This window comes from Tachypleus tridentatus, chromosome 6 (genome assembly GCF_004210375.1).
Source record: "Tachypleus tridentatus isolate NWPU-2018 chromosome 6, ASM421037v1, whole genome shotgun sequence".
Classification (NCBI taxonomy): domain Eukaryota; kingdom Metazoa; phylum Arthropoda; class Merostomata; order Xiphosura; family Limulidae; genus Tachypleus; species Tachypleus tridentatus.
The window spans coordinates 82,651,850-82,671,812 of record NC_134830.1 but is presented as its reverse complement, the minus strand read 5'-3'; the positions used below and the strand labels follow the sequence as shown (position 1 = coordinate 82,671,812).

Sequence of the window (19,963 nt, the reverse complement as noted above, 5' to 3'; positions counted from 1 at the left end):
GAGCTTTAGCAAAGTGCCATTCAATATAGTATTTTCTGTTCAGGCTTATGAATTATTAATTTTATCCTATATTGGTTATTTAGTAAATAGTTTGTGGTAGAAGAGAGTAAACATGAGATACAGTACCCAGGCATGTTATTAAAAAAACACCAAAAAACTGTAGATATGCATTTGATAGGCTCTAGAAGTTCTATGAATTTGCAATATGCATACTATACAATGAACAAAAATATTTTTATTATTCGCATGAACAGCAACTTGCACTTTTACTTGTCCGTTTATTAAAAAAACGTGCCACATTCCACGTAGTAAATTCCAAATTTTTGTCCATATCATCAAACCACTACTTATTAATGTATAGCGGTAAACAACTAAAAGTAAACTAATCGTTTATTTTACAGATTATAACAAGTTATCTTAAAACATATAATGTAATGTTGTTCCGAAATTGTAGTAGCATGATAATGTACAAGAAATCGATATGAGTCGTACAAGGTTCGTTAAGCTCAACCATTTTAACAGTCGTTAGTTTTAAACTTCATCTTGCCTGTTACGTTATGACTTAAAATTTTAGTAGTTTAATGGTTAAGGTCATATAATTTATATAAAGCTTTGAACTCATTGTAGTGAAACTATGTACATATATTTAATAAAAGGCATACTAGGCAAAGCTTATTTATTTTGCTATCTGATTCTCTACAGATTGTGATTCAAAGTCATTAATTATAAAACAATCAATTTAAACAATTCGTGACATTAAATAAATACATGTAGGAAAAAGAAGTTATTAGAAAAGCCAAACTTATCTCGGTTGCTAGCGCTGGTGAAAAATGGGGGTGGATTGAGAGCTATGGAATACAGTCTATACTTCACCAAATATAACTTACCTTGCTGCTGATGAATACTTATTTCTTCCACAAGAGGATAGACGCAATAGCGTTAACATGGCAACACTCCGAATAATTTCAAAAAATGAAATAACACACATTCAAACTAGGTGCAACCAGAATACAAAGAATATACGTGATGGGTGACGAATCATTAAAGGCAACTGCTAAACGCATGTAGGGAGAATTAATTAAATATATACGACACAGCTTATGCTATAAGTAAAGTTTTGAATAAATATTCCTGTGAAAATTTACATAAAAACGTTCAGAAACAGAGAATAAATATATATATATAAAATTAGGGATTTTTGTGTAGATATTCCTAAGCGATTTAACATATATTTAAATATACAATTACAAAATGAATAGAAAGAAATCGGAGAATTTTCTTTAAACGACAACATGTAAATTAAGTTCAAAAACCGAACTTCAAAAAATGAAATGCAAACAACGGTTTTTGTATTAGTGTAATATTTAAATGTGATAAAATTTCATCATTTTCGAAGAATAGTATATATTTACAAACTGTAATAGTTTATAGAATCGTGTGTGTGGTGTAATATATTGGTCACCAGTAGCAGGATGAAATAGTTCGAGGTTCAAGGACCCTGAAAAAGTAAGCTCAAAGACCCTATATCGCAGAGATATTTCACCCTCAATCTTTACAAACATAATAAAGGTTGATCCTTGCCATCTAGCAGCTAGTTTGCTAGCGTTTACCAAAGCCGTCTGTTTAACCACGTAGTTTAAGACGTGTTCATTTTATAGGCACCAAATAAGCGACTATAGTTAATAGCAAGTGCTTTAAGAAGCTAGTGAGAAACAATATGAAATCCTGAAATATCCTAACAGTTGAAGATTATACCAGAAGAGATATTATATTCAGTCACTTGTATAATTAAAATAATTTGTATTACACTGAATATTTATTAGCGAACTTTATGAAATTGGCATACAGTTCATTACGTTTGTCAATCATAAAATATACTTTTAAGACTTGGGTAAATGTTTGATATACAGGATTAACTACACTTACTGAAATAAAAATGACCATGTATATTACACTTTGCAAATGCTTTAACTTCAAAATATTACATTGCGTTTACAAGGACAAGCATCAGAATTAGGGCATATTGCAACCCGACCTTTTGTAGAGTGTAGCTGGACCAACAACATATTTTGCGTTCTACATTTGGACAGTTTTTTACATTCTTGCGAGCATTATAAACCAATGATGCTTCAGCATTACCTGAATGTACAAAAGAAATGAACATTATTGTGAAATTTGTATTCCTTGTATCTGTTGATAACTTTTACTTCACTGTGTAAAGGTGAATGATCATGTTATCTCTTGACAAACAATTTTCGTCGATTTGGTGAACTAAAGGAAAAGCAACGCGGTAAGAAAATTCGGGTTATGTGTCAAATATTGGGAAGAAATAAAGTGTTGCTCATGATTTAAAACAGGGTAAATTTATGCGAGTTAACTTTCTTATCTTTTGCGATCATATTGTTTGTTTATAAATACCTGATTTGTTTTATATATTAACCTGTTCAAGCAGTAGTAGAGCAGTTGTTTTCTACCAAACCTGCTGCTAAGGTTAGACTGATCACACTTTTCAGGTTGGGTGGACTGTCTTAGCAGTATAAGTTATTTCATAAGCTTTTAAAACAAAGTATAAAGCAACAACGAGAAATGTATCAGTTTATAAGCAACACGTTATTTATTTATCATTAAATACTTTGCATACAATTCACACCATCATTGTAACTTGGCTTAACATCTTAAAATTAAGGTGTATAATATTACTTAATATTGGTCAATCGAATTTAAGAAAAAAAGCCTTATGAAATATATTTTATTGATATGTTCTTTGCCAAAGTCTGTAAGTTGAAGCCAACAGGGGTAAGCACATTTGCTGTCCAGTAAGTTTGTTTGTTTGTTTGTTTTGGAATTTCGCACAAAGCTACTCGAGGGCTATCTGTGCTAGCCGTCCCTAATTTAGCAGTGTAAGACTAGAGGGAAGGCAGCTAGTCATCACCACCCACCGCCAACTCTTGGGCTACTCTTTTAACAACGAATAGTGGGATTGACCGTACATTATAACGCCCCCACGGCTGGGAGGGCGAGCATGTTTGGCGCGACGGGGATGCGAACGACTCTCAGATTACAAGTCGCACGCCTTAACACGCTCGGCCATGCCGGGCCACTGTCCAGTAAGCGTCATAGATAAGCAGCCATGAAAAAAAAAGAAATGTTTGGCTGCTTGTGCTAAATCTATCTTTCAAACTTTGGCTAAACCAGTTAAAAAATAAAAACCGGGAATAAAAGGTGACACTACAGCAGATAGTATAATTCCTGTTTATCGTGTACGTGACCCCAGAAGTGAATCTCTTGGATTCAAAAATATTTTTGTGTCAGTTGACTGAAGGATGAAATTCCAAACAGTGCATTTCAATAATCTGTCATTACCTGCAATGTATAACAAAGTAGGTATTAAATGTTTACTAGCTAAAAGAACTTGGTTTACTTATTTGTTCCAAAAGTTTCGTACAAAGCTATATATACTCGTATTTAGTTTTTTTAACTGATAGATTAGAAGAAAAGTAACTGGTAAACATCACCAATCGCCAACTCTTAGATTTCTATTGTCTTACAGCTTGTGTTTGGAATTTCACTCAAAACTGCTCTTAGGCTATCTGTGTTAGTCTTCCCTTGGAAGTGATAGATTAGTCAAAACAATCAACAGCTAACTCTTGGACTACTCATTTACCAACGAAAAATGAAATTGATCATCATGTTATAACGCCCTCACAGTTGATAGGACGAGTATGTTCGATGATAGAATTTGAACTCATGACCTGCAAATTGCGAGTCAAGCGCCCTATCCACAAGGTCATTTGTATAACAGAATAGTGGCATTTTAATTTTACCGTTATATCCCATCTAGGGCCCATACATTTTTGTGAGAGAGACGAGATCCATATACTCTTAGATTTGTATTTCGACACGGTTATCACTAAGTCACGCCTGGCCCATGTAAAACATAAAGTCAATCCAGATGTCCTACACTATTTAAAGTCGAAAAAGCGTTCACAACTCTCTATTACACTTCTACATAAAAAACAAAACGAATTGATTTTAAAATATGAGACTTTGAAGCACTTTTTTCATTAGCTTAGCAGATTTACTTCCATAACACGGGGTGTTTCGATAAAATCGTTTTTAGACTGTCGTTTGAAAAATGAAAGTAATGTACGCATTTTGTTAATAGAGAGTTGTTTCATAAGAATCAACGAGAAGGGTCTATATTTTTATCAATCTCCATTACTTGAATGTTTAAAGTTTATAGAAAGTTGGTTATGTATTTCAGCTAATTTTCTTCTATATAAGCTCTTTTAATAATTGGTTTGAATATTGTTCTGAAATAGCTTGTTGTATTTCTTCAAATACTGTTTGGCAAATAGTAGCTGGATTTCTTTCTCGTTTAATTGTGTTTTCTTTAAAAAATCAAGCCTTCTTATGATAGCATAATATGAAAGACCAATTTAGCATAAAATTAAGGATACTTTTGATACATTTTTGAGATATTTTTTGTAATGTTTAGTTAATATTATGTTGTTTTAACTGCATTTGTCATTTCATTTCGAGAAAAGTGGTATGTTTAGCTCTTACACTATGACGAGATTGAAACGTATATACGCGTTAACAACATTAACATCAATTACCAACATAAAAAACAAATAAAAAGATTGTTTTATTACGTGATGCTTCAATTGTGAGTGTGTATATACAGAGCAATGTGATATTTCAAAAGGAATACATATAGTTCTCGAAATAACACAAACAACAGATTTAGAATAATTAAAACTATTAGGTGTACGAACTAAATTTTCCGCTACTTTAAAATTTTACCTAAAATATGTTTTGTTGTTTTTTTTTTTATCTGAAAGCTACATAATGAGCAAATTGCACTCTGTTCACCGCGGGGCATAGGACTCCGGATTTAAGCGTTATAAGCTGGACTGCTTACCGCTGGTACAGTGGATGATAGTTCAAAAATAAATTAAGTTATATTCGCTGTTCTTAATATGATCACAAATGAAAAAAATGTTTATTACAATATTAGGAAATGTTATTTTTTTCTTTTCTTTCTATTGATAGTTTAAGTAGAACGTACTTTTTTGGATATTCTTTCAAACGTGCATTATTACGTAATATAAAAAATGCCTTCAAGTGAAAACCCTTTTTATTCAGTTTTAAAGTGAGATAAATGTTTGTGAAACTGTGGACGATTGGTTATGGAACAATGTACTCGAACTGGATGCATGCTTGTTTGTTTTTTAATACTTAATGCAACTAGTGAAGTGAATAATGAAATAAGATATCATAAACAATTGCGACAGGTTGAAAAATGGCTTTTTTAGATGTCAGTGAATCTTTTTTTTCCTGGGTAGTAACTGTTATATATTTATAAAAATATAAGAGTATGTATGAAATTTTGTATTTTGTTGCTAATCCATTTCAAACCTATCGTAACAAAACTAAAATACAAAATGAGGAGAGAACGTTGAGAAAATTTACCAACAGTTAAAAATGTTTGCACATTTAGTGGTAGGTGGGCCGATTTATAAAGTAAAATATTCGTGCTAAGTAGAGCACAGATCGCCTATCGTACAGCTATGTACAACTTTCAGCAATTGTGTAGTATCTGGGTGGTTATTTACTAAGCTTTGAAAATATATATTACAAGTTTATATTCCACACTGGTATACATTCTCTACTAATGTATGTAGCAGTATAAATTAAAACGGTACCTTTATCTAGAGTGTAAAGTGCGATTTACAATCTATTTCTCGAACTTTCATAATTATTATTGTACGATGTTTAACTATACTACAATTTATTTGATATTTTCAGCTACATCAGTACACATTTAACGACAATATAATACCATATCAAGTTTTACACTGTCATGCCTTTTAAACACAGATTAAGTCCATTCTCATTGATATAATTAAAACTCAATAGTTCTGACACCTTTGTTTGTGCCTACCAGTGTAACAGTAGTGTGTCTGCGATGTTACAACATTAGAAACCGGGTTTTGTTACCCATGATGGGCAGAGCACAGAAAGCCCATTGTGTAACTTTGTTCTTAATTTCAGACAAACTTACAAACATGAACTTTGTTTATGTTGTTGGAGGTTTAAATTGATATTTAAGTAGACTCATTACGTAATGGATTACAACCGTTTTAATAGCTAAAAATATATTCATGGCTATAGAAAGTGTTTAGGTTCTTTATTATATTGTCGCTCAATCAAACATTTTCGACAACTACGAAAGAAGGGCATATTATCAACCCTTAGCATGCAACTCTTTTTAAATGTAAGTGTGCTTCTTTAAAAACTTCATTACGACATTAACTTCACTTATAGGACTTCCATGTTGTGTGTATTGATATGTAAGACTCTTGCACATCGACAGAAACAATTATGGAATACCTGACCCGATTATTTTTGTTATCGTGGTCGTTCGGATATAGATATAATAAGCGGCGACAAAATCTTTGAAAATACTCGTTCAAAGCAATTTGGTAAAACTGGTGTATTTTATTACTCTTCGCTAAAGCAATAACTTCTACTGAATTGTACACAGGTGAAATGATACCAGTCTTATAAAAATGAGAGTAAGCACCATTTAAAGCTAAATGTATTTTATTGTGTCAGAAACTGAAGAAACATCTTTTCATTCATTCTAAGCTAATGACTTAGAAGACAGAGACATACATTATGATGGAAAGGAAAGCTTCGGTATAAAAGCTTTATACATTATGATGGAAAGGAAAGCTTCGGTATAAAAGGCATTTAGCATAAATATTGGAAAAAGAACATACATTTGAATGAAATATTTTCTGTAACATAGAAACCATTCAAGCCTTATATAGCTTGTTGTATTAAAAACATACCAAACCTAAGAACAGCAGGTAAGACAGCGTATAATATTGTATTTAAGAAGTAATTATAAGGGTGTGTTTGTGTTTGTGTGTGTTTTCCTTTTAGCAAGCCACATCGGGCTATTTACTGAGCCCATCATAATTATAAGTATTGTTACATACAATACTATATCGTTTTTTAGTGTTTCGGTTATCATATCAGTTCCACTTAACCCGGTTTTGTATTTGCGAAAAGAAAACAACTTTTCTTATATGTTGTAACAAATACAGTTATAAATATGAATATGGAAATATATAATACATTTTATTCTAGAAACCTTAAAGTAAAAAGCCATTGTTAAAGATGTAGTGTCATATTTAAATTTGAAAGCTTCAAAGTTTTGTTGTTCCTAACTTTCATTTTCAATAAACGACTTTTACTGGTTGTGTCACAAAGATTCTAATAAACTTTGGAAAAGTTTAAAATAGTTTTTTGTTTAAAAATCCCTCAAACGTTATGTTTAAGAATGCCAAAAGTACTTTCAAAGCTTGTTTGCAAAATACATTTAGCACTTTCAAAGTAAATAACTCTCCATAGACCGACGATCGTTCTATTTTAGAAATTTTGAGCCACAAGGCACATTATTGTACCTTTTCTTAATTTTTACAGAGTAAGAGTTAATAAATTGTATAAAAAATGTACAGCTATAATAAAAAGTTAGTGTTTTGTTTTTTTGTTAACTTTTTTTCTGATATTAAAAATTACTTTACGATCACAAGATCGTATATCATTCATGCATTAAAATCCCACGACTACATTTTCTAGGGGGATTATTACACAATGCCAACCGCAGCAATAAAACCCTAAATTTTAGCGTTATAAGCCTCAGACTTTACAGTTCGCGATGATGGATCCTTTTTCATAAGGGTATCAACATTATTGTAATAATATTTCTTCTTGTTTTAACATCGTTTAAAAGAAAAGATATGGGATTTCGTTCTGTTTAACACTAAGAACAATGTAATAAATATAAAGTTAAATCAACTAGGGAAAAATATTTAAAATGTATCCATATATATATATATATATATCACAATTAGATAAATATAAAATATATATTTTCAGTTGGAAAAGTATTGGTCACCATTCTAAGCGCTGATTATGGAAGTGTAACAAAAGTTATTCTGCTCTTTTTGTTTTGACAAAAAATTTTTTTTATGCAGGAAATTAGAGAGACTGCTTAGACAAAATGGAAGAAAATATGAAAGCTTGTGCTAACATCTTGTGAAAAGATGGTTTAGTAAAAGTTTACAAAATGGTGTCTGAATGGGTGAATTCAATGGACAAAAGGTATGAATTGTAAACATTTTTACTAGTAGAAGACAATGAAATATCCATGTATTTAACGTTTAGTCACCATAGTTGAAATCCGATAAACAATAAAACTCAAAATATATCTAGTACCAGAGATTTCAGCGAAAAATGGCCTGTAGCCTTACGTAATGTGAATTTTTATGTTAATTAATGAAGCTTATATCTGGAAAGCGTTTTAAAATTACATTACTCAACATTATTAATGATGATAAAAAAATCAGGATATAGGGATATTTTGAGTAGAAGCACAATAAAATATTAAATAAATAAATGGCGAAAGTAAATACAGTTGTGTAATTATGCCTATTATTAATTTCGTTTAGTTTATAAATTATTATGCAAAATACACGGCATTTTTGGGATACGTATATTGAGTTATGAAGGGTGTTAAGAAAGATTCGAGTTTTATTCCAACTACGCTAATCATACCAAGTTAAACAAATATCTGCATAGCAATGGCATTGATACAACTATTTTTAAAAGACTTCATTGTCATTACGATACATTCCGTGAACTCTATGTTGTCAGCTTAGTAAGTTGCTGTTATGCCATTACGCATCCTATTGTGAAAAAGTGTTTTAAGATCACTAATTCTGCATAAATGTATTGCCTATGTAAACAGTCTTTGACCATTGAAAAAGCTGCAAGTCACAAGGTAATATAGCTAGATCATGCAGAGGAATGAGGATAAATGTTCACCCGAGCTTCTCATAAGACAAGTAGAATGAAACCTGACAATATCATGTTTAAGCAGTTTACCCCTGAAGAAGAAAAATCCACCTTTCGAAAGCGCTTGGGTTATATGGTTTTTATTTCATGTTTAAGCAGAAGATAGTTCACCAGATACACATTTATCTATTACAAGACTGGATGTCAGACAGTTTATTGTTCTCCAACGTATGGGAAAGAAAACCTTTATTTAATGACAGCCCTCGTAGTTATAATTTTTGTTTTCTGTTCTCTATTAATATGACTAATTTGCTAAGCTAATGAAATTGATCATTTATGAAATTTTTTAATTAACATAAACGAAATTAACAGCTTTTGTGAAAGATAACATTTAACATTTCACGAGTAAATAAATTAACTCAAGCAAATCACATGAGATGCCCAATGTCTTTAACTTCCAATCCAAACCACTAGCCAACACGAGCACTCAGCCAGTAAAGTGCAAGAAACGTGACAAAAAGCTGATTTGAGACTTCTACTTTTATAAGGTTCCGTAATAATTCTTCTTATTAAAAATATTAAGTTTCACAAAGACTAAACATGGTTTAAATATTCAAGTTATCGTGAAGATAATAGTACATCTTCAGCGAGAATGCTATTTATATTAAAGTAGTGACTGTCTTCAATAGGTGACTTATGCCATCGCTGCCGATGACAATCTTGCAGTCACATGACAGAGTGAAGCATCTTTTCACCACTTTCTGTACGCATGAGAGTAAGATGCTTCATACAATTGGTTTTTTGTTTAGAAAGTAATCAATGCATACAAATTTACAATATTTTACTCCATTTCATCTTCACCAAACAACAAAATCAACCAATCACATTTTACTGATTCCAAAACGTTATACAGTTTAAGATGTTTTTCTATACTGCTGAACGCACTCACACTTTACCTCATGCATACAGAAGTGAACAAATCAAAGAAGCAAAAAAAAAAAGAAATATTAGACAAGATTTCTACTGGTTTGGTTTGTTTTGAATTTCGCGCTAACCTGCACCAGGGATATCTAAGCTAGCCGTCCCAAATTTAGCAGTGAAGACAAGAGGGAAGGCAGCTAGTCATCACCACCCACCACTAACTCTTGCGGTACTCTTTTACCAACGAATAGATGATTGACCATCACTTTATAATGCTCCCAAGGCTGAAAGAGCGAGGATTAGAAACACGGGATCCTTAGATTACGAGTCAAGTGTCTTAACCATCTGGTCATGCTAGGCCAGATTTGTACTATGTCATTCTTTCTTATGAAAAGTTGATCAATGAGGAAGTATATGCTTTTATTATTGAAATTTCAGGGATAAAAAACAAGTTAATCATAGTAAACGGCAAAACAGAGATGATGCCTACAAAATGAAAAATAAGATTTCTACTGCCAACAGAAAGGTGTGAACATCCAATAAATTCAGAAGGGAATACTAAAGGTATCGTAAGATTAGAAGATAGGAACTGCTGTATTTAATGTGACAATCAATACTCAACAGTGAAATCAGCGGCTGATTGGATTCGACGTTTGAATTGTCGACGACTTTATGAAACTTGTGTTATATATGGGGATGGATGTACTATGTGAGACATAAGCTTCCTTAAGAAAAAACGAAACATCTGATCCTAATTAGATACAGCATCTAAACCTGAGATAAAAGTGAGAAAAACTCAAACAATTTGTTCTGAATGAGATAGGTTATCTGATGAGAGGGTGAGATTAGCTATAGTGGCTTATTTTTATTTGGTATATTATATTTTATTTCACGACATTGAATACTTTTCAATGGATAAATGTCATTCTGAAAAATATAACTAATTTTGTGCGAAAATAATATTTTTAAAGGCGATTGTATATCTTTCTCAAGTGGAAAATTTATTTCGTATCTGCTATCTCCTTTAAAACAAACTATTGTTTATTGTTGATTTAAGTTTTTGCTTTCAGGATCGAGTTAAATATTACTTGTAATATAAATATGTTTAATATTCTAGCTAAAGAGCTGATAGTTAATTAAAGCAATTTTATTGTGCATTACATGAAAAAGCAAATTAATCTTTAAACTTTAGTATTAGTAAAGTGATTAGAAAAATATAAATAAATTTGAGTTCGATCATAAGTCATGCTCATAAATCGAGGATATGATGTATATATGCACAAAAATATAAATTAATGAATAATTAAAGTATATAACCTATTTTAATACATATATAAAATAGTTTTCAGTAACATACTGTCATATCATTTTTTCTGTAGACCTATAGACCGAACAGAAGAAGATGTAGATGTTATTTATGGCCGACTGCGTAACTTTCAAGCCTTCCAGCAACTCCACCCTTCATTGTTACAGTCTCTGTGTTACTATGGTTACTATGAGGATCTGGACAAAGGAATCACACGTAAGAATTAAGAATTGCGAAATGTTGCAAAACAAGCAATAAAATATAAATGTAGTAATTTATATATAATATAAAATAATATATTTTAAAACCTAGCTAGTATTAGTTTCAAACACATTGAAATAATAAGTAGATACTTTAAGGCTTACATGCGAAAAATATGTCCACGTTTCTTGAATTGTTTTGCTTCGAGATATTTAATTGTTTTCATGAGGTTACACTGATACATTTATTTACGAATATTTAGATACATATCACCAATACCATGAGTTGGACAAATAATCTGAACTTCCAGCATTTCAAACTTTCAATGTTTTATCTAGCATATGCCTTTTTTTTTTACTATTGATGCAAACAAAAGAATATTCCGAAATTCTTGTTGAAACAAATTGACTTAAAATTTTTATTAGTTGTTAGAATATTTTATAGCATAATTATTGATTTTGGTTGATTGATTACTTATTTGGAATTAAGCACAAAACTGTATCTCAAGACCGCTAGTATGGGTATTTCAATGAAGTAGAAAACAAAGTTTTGACCTTCTCAGATCATTTTCAGGTTAACAAAGATCGAAACGTTGTTCTCTACTTCACTGTAATACCCATATCAGCCGTCTTGAAAGACATTTTCACTTTAAGTGAGTTTCTCGTCATCACGAATTAAGTTCATTGTATAGTTTTGTGCCTTTTGTGCTCTGCCTACTTCGGGTATAGAAAGACGGTTTCTTACAGTGTGAGTCCGCAGACATACCACTGTGTCACTTGGAGGCATTACCTTTGGAACACACCAGAAGACTAACAAAATGACACGAAATAATTAACATGTACAAATAATGGTGATTTACAAATCTCCACGATGAAGACATTACATTTTAAAGTTATATAAAACAAATACTTGTCAGAAATATAACATTTCGCCAAAGTTTTGCTCTTATTATATTATATTCTTACTGTTCTTCTTTTGCTCAAATAACCGCTAACTAAACGCGCGCGTGTTTTCTTATAGTAAAGCCAAATCAGGCTATCTGCTGTGTCCACGGAGAGGAATTGAACCCATGATTTTATTTCAATGGAAATTTAAAAACACAAAACGAATTAGCATATGTGATCATCTGAATAGATACAGAAAACACAGGATGGCCTTTTATAGTTGGTTCATAAATCTGAATACCCGATGTTTTTAAACTTTCTTTATTCTTGCTCTCGAATTAGGTTACCCGCGTTCCTACTGGAATATTAAGATACGTTTACTAACTGATACAATTTCAAAATAATCGTGGATTCATACTCGTAGGTCTGTAACTTGAAAAACTTCTGACATTTATAAATATTATTTTTAATTAATCTCCAGTTTTTATTGTTTTATAAAATGAAAAATGTAATGTCAACAGTTAACTCACTAGCTAGATACGTTTTTAATTACTCGGTAAGAAAACAAAATACAAGATAAGTTATTCTATAACATATATTTCCTTTTTAAGTTAGCTCGCCCTTCTGAAGAAATAAAGATATTTAAATTGAAATTAATTTAAAGCATTAAATAAAGAAAAACAGAAGCCCAAAAAGTAACTTAATAATCCTGAGATCCACTTAAAGTGGGATGTGCTATCCACTCATGAAGAATTCGCTCTAATGATTATGGACACACTCTATCCAGTTATGGCCCAGCCTGGTCAGGCGGTTAGGAAGCTCGACCCGAAGTAAGAGGGTCGTAAGTTTGAATCCCTGTCACATCAAATAAGCTCGCCTCTTCAGCCGTGTAAGGGTTATAATGTGACTGTCAGTTTCACTACTCGTTGCTAAAAGAGTAACCCAAGAGTTGGCGGTTGATGGTGATAACTAGCTGCTTTTCCTCTAATCTTACACTGAAAATTAGAGACAGCTAACGCAGATAGCCCTCGTGTAGGTTTGCGCGAAATTAAAAAACAAACAAACAAACAATCTAGTTGCGGAGAGCCGTCAAAATAGCAACTAAGTCAAATTAAAGAGAATCTGGAATCCTATGGAACAAACAAAGTTTAAAGTATATAATTTAACAAAAACATCTTGAAATACGTTTAGCTGGCAGAACAAGGCCTCACTATGAAACGAATGACAGTAATCTTACTGACTGCGACAATAACTATTTCAAGTTACGTTCTGACATACTTACTATAAATAGCGAAGACGTATTAAAATAGATCTAGAGAGTGCAGATTAGAGCTACGTTGGAAATGTTTTTATAGAATCAATCAGAAACACAGTAATATAGTCTAGTCGATTCAATTCATGAAACTGGCTTGAACGTGGTACATAATTACGTGCTAATACTGCTAGCCAATATTAGAATATTATGATTTTCCAATCATAGGGTTACAGAAATTTTCAATGATTCTGGGAAGGTAGGAAGATTCAAGTTGTAGTCAGGTAGAAAAACAAAGGAATGCACTTTTCGAACTTGGAAGAAAAATCAGAAAAAATATGTTAATCCTATAAGTTATTTCAATAATAAACGATTGAAAAGCATGTTAGCAGTAAAATGTCCCATGAATTAGGTCGGGGACCGCATATCCATTGTCTATAATGACCGCCTGTAAAACGTTTGGAAGACATAATTTGGTTGTCTACCTTCTTTCAATGGTGAATGAATTCCTGGACGTTCTGAGTGTAAAGTAACGATTATTCACTCTAAATGTTGTACTGTATCACAACTTACGAGACATGGACCAGGCCTCTTGTTACTGATTTTCTGTACAACACCTTTCATAACATTATTTTCCAGAGAATATGGGAGCTATTATTCAGAGGAACCCGTTGTGGGAAGTTTCGAAATACATTAATAATGTCGTGAATATTTCAGAAACATCTGAAAACTCATGCAGGTGTTTTGGAATGAAAAAATGCAAAAATGCATACACGATAGTTGAGAAAAAGTTATTCCAAGGTTACATATTTTGAGACATTGCATAATTATTTATTTAAGGAGGTAGAGCCCTAAGAATATGGAACTAACCAACCACTTGGAAAGACTGTTGTTCGGTGTTTTATCACTGTTGTATCACCATTACTGTTCTGACTAAAAATAATACAAGTGATTGAGAAAAGGACGGAGAGCTAAAATTTACTAATTTACATGTACTACTATAGTCTTAGTCCTCCTATTAAAGACCGGATAATTCATTTGAATATCTATGTTTGTGATATGGACATAAGCTGTATTTTTATATTACAGAATATATAATTTAATATATTATATTAAATTAAAATTTAATATAGGAAGGTGTTATTTGTGATCTGTGGCAATTAGATGCCTACCATATCATAGAAAATAACAGTACTGCTGAAAAATAGTTGGTGATGGCAGAAGTGTATTTGAAACTCATTTATTCTTATGTGCATGCCTGATGATTGAAATTACGTGTGAGCCACAGCTCTCTATCACGAGGCATAATAACACACAATTACAACCTGTCAAAACTATTTAGTCTGAACGCACGGCTTCTGTATGGATCTCAAATTATTGCATCAAAGTTCTTACAGCAGTAGTAGGCTGAGAAGCTTCAGCGTGAGTCGTCATTCTAACGTAAAGAGGATTTATTTCTTTATTTGTTTCAGATATTTTTGCATAGCTACGCTAGATGTCCCTAATTTAATTTTTTGTTTGTTTGTTTGTTTTCGCACAAAGCTACTCGAGGGCTATCTGTGCTAGCCGTCCCTAATTTAGCAGTGTAAGACTAGAGGGAAGGCAGCTAGTCGTCACCACCTACCGCCAACTCTTGGGCTACTCTTTTATCAACGAATAGTGGGATTGATCGTCACATTATAACGTCACCACGGCTGGAAGGGCGAGCATGTTTGACGCGACGCTGGCGCGAACCCGCGACCCTCGGATTACGAGTCGCACGCCTTAACACGCTTGGCCATGCCGGGCCTCCCTAATTTTGAATTTACAGAGTAGATGAAAGGAAGACGATCAAAATGAAAAGTAGGACTAAACTTCCTGTTTTATTATAAATTTACGGCCCGAAAGGAAAATGCAAAGTGCATTTTGTGCGGCAATGGAACGTAAACCATAAATTTCCGGATTCATAATGTGGCACAATGACCACTAAACCATCCCTTATTCTAGGAAGAGAGTGTAAACAATATTCAGCATATATTTAACCAGAAGCATAAAATACTAATCATCACACGTATTTGAAACAGCTTATAATTTTAATATATGTTATGACTAAAACTTTCAAATTTTACACAAATCACAGATTAGTAAACATGAATGATCTAAATGATCTTAGGTCAATTTATAATTAAGATATTATTGGCTAAAGACACAAGAAGTCTTAGGTTTCACGGCAGGCTTTAATCGAAAGTTTGACAGATGAATTGGCATTTAACTAAGAATGCTAGTTTGAAAGGCCTATTGATAAATGAAACAAGTGATCTTCTGGTGATTAAAGAGGACCAAAATAACCCTATACAATTTTAAGTCAGAAAAGTGAAAAGACATGTTTATCAGTTAAAATCAAAATTTACAGATTAAGACAATTTAGGTACTGATGCTTATTGAGATAATGGCATTCAGTATTTGTTAATTTCTTATTCCATCAGGTAGTAAAACATGCTTTCCTAACTTTGCTATTCAGGTCAGGAGGAAAGAATTCTTACAAGTTATAATATTTAGGTTCAGAATACGACAGTGCGATAAAAATAATCATTTCCTGAAACATTATTTCTTATTGTTGCATTATCTGTTTCCAGTACGAAATCAACTCAAAGATAGGTTATTTTATATCAATACACTGAACTATGCACAAACTAGGACATACCAAGGACATCTGTCAGAAAGGTAGGCATAGATAACACTATGTAATACAAATTTTGTACCTGGATAGTATGTGTTATTTCTTAATTGCTTACGTTGTAAAAGTACAGAAAATGGCCATTATTCCTTTAAACTTTGCTTTTGTAACCTGGATAATGAAATTTAGAAATTAACCTACTTTCTAGGTAAAAACGGACAAATTTGCACATTTTCATTTACATAAGGTCTGAATAAAACAGTATATGAATCAAGATTTGCATGTATTTACAATAAAGTTATACAAAAATATTTAGAAGCGAGTAGTTCTTCGAGATTGGTGACTGTAATGTAAATCACTTTCACGTATCAGCCCCCATATATAATCTCCCACCATGTTTTCGTTATATGCTCCTTGGTAGCGGCGTTCAAAGTCCAGTATATCTTGGTGGAAGCGCTCGCCTTGCTCCTCTAAGTACGCTCCCATGTTTTCCTTGAATTTATCAAGATGAGTGTCAAGAATATGGACTTTCAGGGATATCTTGCAGCCCATTTTGCCGTAGTTCTTCACTAGAGCCTCAACCAGTTCCACATAATTTTCGGCCTTGTGATTGTTCAAGAAGCCCTGAACCACTGCAACGAAACTGCCTCAAGCTTGTTTCCCTTCCTACTGAGCTTGTTGGAGAATTCTGTCCACTTCAGGATCCTCTTTATTTGTGGTCCAACGAAGACACCAGCTTTGACCTTTGCCTCAAACAGCTTAGGGAAGAAGTTTCGAAGGTACTTGAATGCTCCAGAATCTTTAATAAGAACTGTGATAAATTGTTGCATAAGACCAAATTTTATGTGTAATGGTGGAAACAACACCTTCTGGAGGTCTGCTAGTGGCTCACACTTGACATTGTGCCTCCCCACAGAAAACTCGGTCCCTTGTGGCCAGTGCTTCCTGTTGTAGTGCGCTGCGGTGTTCATGCTGTTTCAAAAGCAAAGATAACAGGGAAACTTGGTAAAGCCTCCTTGGAGATCCATCAGCAATGCTACCATTTTGAAGTCTTCAATAATCTCCCAGCCATACTCATCATGCTTCAAGGCTTGTAGCAAGGTCTTGACGCTGTTGTATTCCTCTTTGAGGTGCACCAAATGAGCCAGGAAAGAGACGGATAGTTATTCCCGTTATGAAGTAGCACAGATTTGAGGCTTTTAGATGAACTTTCAATGAGGACATTTTAAAAAGTTCTTGGAAATTCTTGTAATTTCGAGAAAAATTCTCTATCAGCTACTCAGCACTAAATCTTCCTGTAATGTTGTGGAAAATGGATAAATTTAAAATTTCATTCATTACCCAGGTCACAAAAGCAAAGTTTGAAGAGAAAAATAGGTGTTCTCCATTTCCTTTATGCATAAGGAATTGGGAAGTAACATTTTCTGCCCAGGAACAAGAAAAATTAAAAATTGTATTACATAGTGTAATTTGGAACTATATTTTTCAAACAGAAAGACAACATTGAACTAACTAAAGATTAATTAAAAATAATTGGGTAAAGGTGACAGGAATGTTGAAAGAACAGAAAGAAACACAAAATATTGTAGTTGAGAAAAAACTTTCCAAGGTTATAAAAGTGTACTTGTACTTGAATCATTGGTTGTAGCTATTGGATATAATAATAAGTACAAGTTAATTTATTTATTTATTTTGTTTTTAAAAATCAATCTACACATTGTTCTGTTACTTCTGTGCCTACTACGAGTGTCAAAACCTGATATTTAGCGTTAGAAGTTGTTAAGACTCAAAGCTGATCCACTTCGGATGCATAATATGAAATACACGTGAAAGATATCTATTGTTCACAATGGCAACAAGGAAACTGAACTGATAATCTGAGAATAAAGTAAATTAAAAGTTTCAGCGTATGATAAATTGTTTAAGTTCAGTGTTATTGACGAAACCTTGTAGAATATTGTTATTGATAAATCAGAAGGAAAAATGTTCCAAGCAAAATTATGAAGGATCTATAAGATACTGTTTGGAAGCCTTCAAATTTTGTAATATACATGTGACATGTTTGACGTATTTAACGTCATATTAAAATAAGTAACAAATGACTCAAGAAAGGTGACACTAAGGTATTCATATTAAATATCTTTATATTTGTTACTAACTTGTAAAGTTAAAACAGCATGAAAATTATATCAGTGTAATATTGTAACAGCGTCGACCAAAATAAAATACAGAGAAATGTCCCAACAACATATACGTAAATGAAAGATTTTTTTATCTTTCGGCGTTTAGGTTTTTATATGAGAATCACACGAGTTTCTTAATGTTTTGACAATATTTTATGGCAATTTCTTAAAGCAAATTTTCTTCATTCTCACTTTCAAGAATCTTCTAATTCCGAGAGCAGACGGGACTTGCACAATACAGTGTCAAGAACATATGTAGCATGTAAAAAAGAAAACTATGCAGAAACAAACGTAGGCACTAACATAAATCGAAATCAGTTATATATTCTGGCCTAACTCTGTTACCAATTTTGTGATTACGCTATTCATACAAGGTTTGGACAATTTTATGACTGGAATACCAAATTTAATAGTCGTCTCAGCGTCCTCTTTAATAACGAATAACATTGTCTCTTCACCGTGTAACTGTTTTCTGGTAACTGATTGCATAAAGTAAGTGGTTGCTTAACTATATAAAGTTGTGGATTTGAAAACCCATATATTTTATCATTTTAGGTCTTATTTCTTCACGTAAAACATATCGTATTTTTCGTTATCCACAGAGAAACAAATACATCCTTAACGTAAAGAATTAGTTATCAGAGTCATACCAATCGGAGAAAAATACAAAAATTCATAATTGTAAGGGCAGATAACTAAAATAACAGCACGAAAAGTCTGGCTATTTTGTGTAGTTAATATCAGCCAAATTCAGGCAAAGCTGCAGTAGATTTACAATATAATTTAATAAATAACTAAGATTCGGGTACTTTAATCCTCGATGTAGTTAAATCGCCTTGGTATTACGTAATTATCTAGATATTATTGTCAGGTAGGTCTAACTGATATTATAAAAAAAACACTATACACCATACCCTATGAAATACAGAAAATGAATTAACTAATTACATTTGTTACCTGAAGGTGATCATTCATGACTCTGTAATGCACATGAATCTTTGAGTTAATGACATTTGTGTATTATGTGACCACATAATTAATTGAATAACAAAATATTTTTGTACGCCTCTCTCTGTTCTATTGTTCAAAAGTATTGTTTGATAGCACTTTGGATATAACTATGTTAACTCAAACATAATAAAACAGTAGTTTCATCAGAAACTTTTTTATTGATTTTCATTTCAGTATTTCGTGAAGGAGATCAAGGATCTAACTGGTATCTTGTATTGGCTGGATCACTTGAAGTTCAAACAAAGCAATCCATTAGATATCAAGTTAGTGTTTCGTATTTATTGTTAGTTAATATAGGAAATTATTGCTTATTATGGAAAGGTAAAATAGTTTTCCAAGGATAATAATTGTTTATACATTACTACGTCTCATTTGTGTTGGAACGAATTACATCATAAAAAATAATATAGGAAAGGGACTACAAAATTCTACAAAGAAAACTAACATTTCTTCTAAAGAAATAATAAAAATCAGTTTCTTATTAATAATACATATTAAAAAAGCGCTTCCAACAGCACTCTTTTTTGTTATAAAGAAACTATCATAACATTAAGCAGTCTATCAATTAAAATTTCTTTATATCACAATCAATGGCATAAAAAAAAGTTTAAAAACACTTCATGCTCTAATACGCATACGGCTTCTCGATTGATCGATTATTCAAAATTAAGCACAAAG

The 19,963-nt window shown here is 32.3% G+C and overlaps 1 protein-coding gene across 1 annotated transcript in view; it reads left to right on the top strand.

The window, feature by feature from the left end:
- The window catches only part of LOC143251652 (rap guanine nucleotide exchange factor 4-like), a 249,897-nt gene that overhangs the window by 87,543 nt on the left and 142,391 nt on the right, over positions 1–19,963 (top strand). The window contains exons 4-6 of the mRNA XM_076502913.1: positions 8,052–8,178; positions 11,172–11,314; positions 19,460–19,548. Coding sequence (XP_076359028.1) covers positions 8,144–8,178; positions 11,172–11,314; positions 19,460–19,548 — 267 coding nt within the window. The 5' untranslated portion in view covers positions 8,052–8,143. The remainder of the gene's footprint in view (positions 1–8,051; positions 8,179–11,171; positions 11,315–19,459; positions 19,549–19,963) is intronic.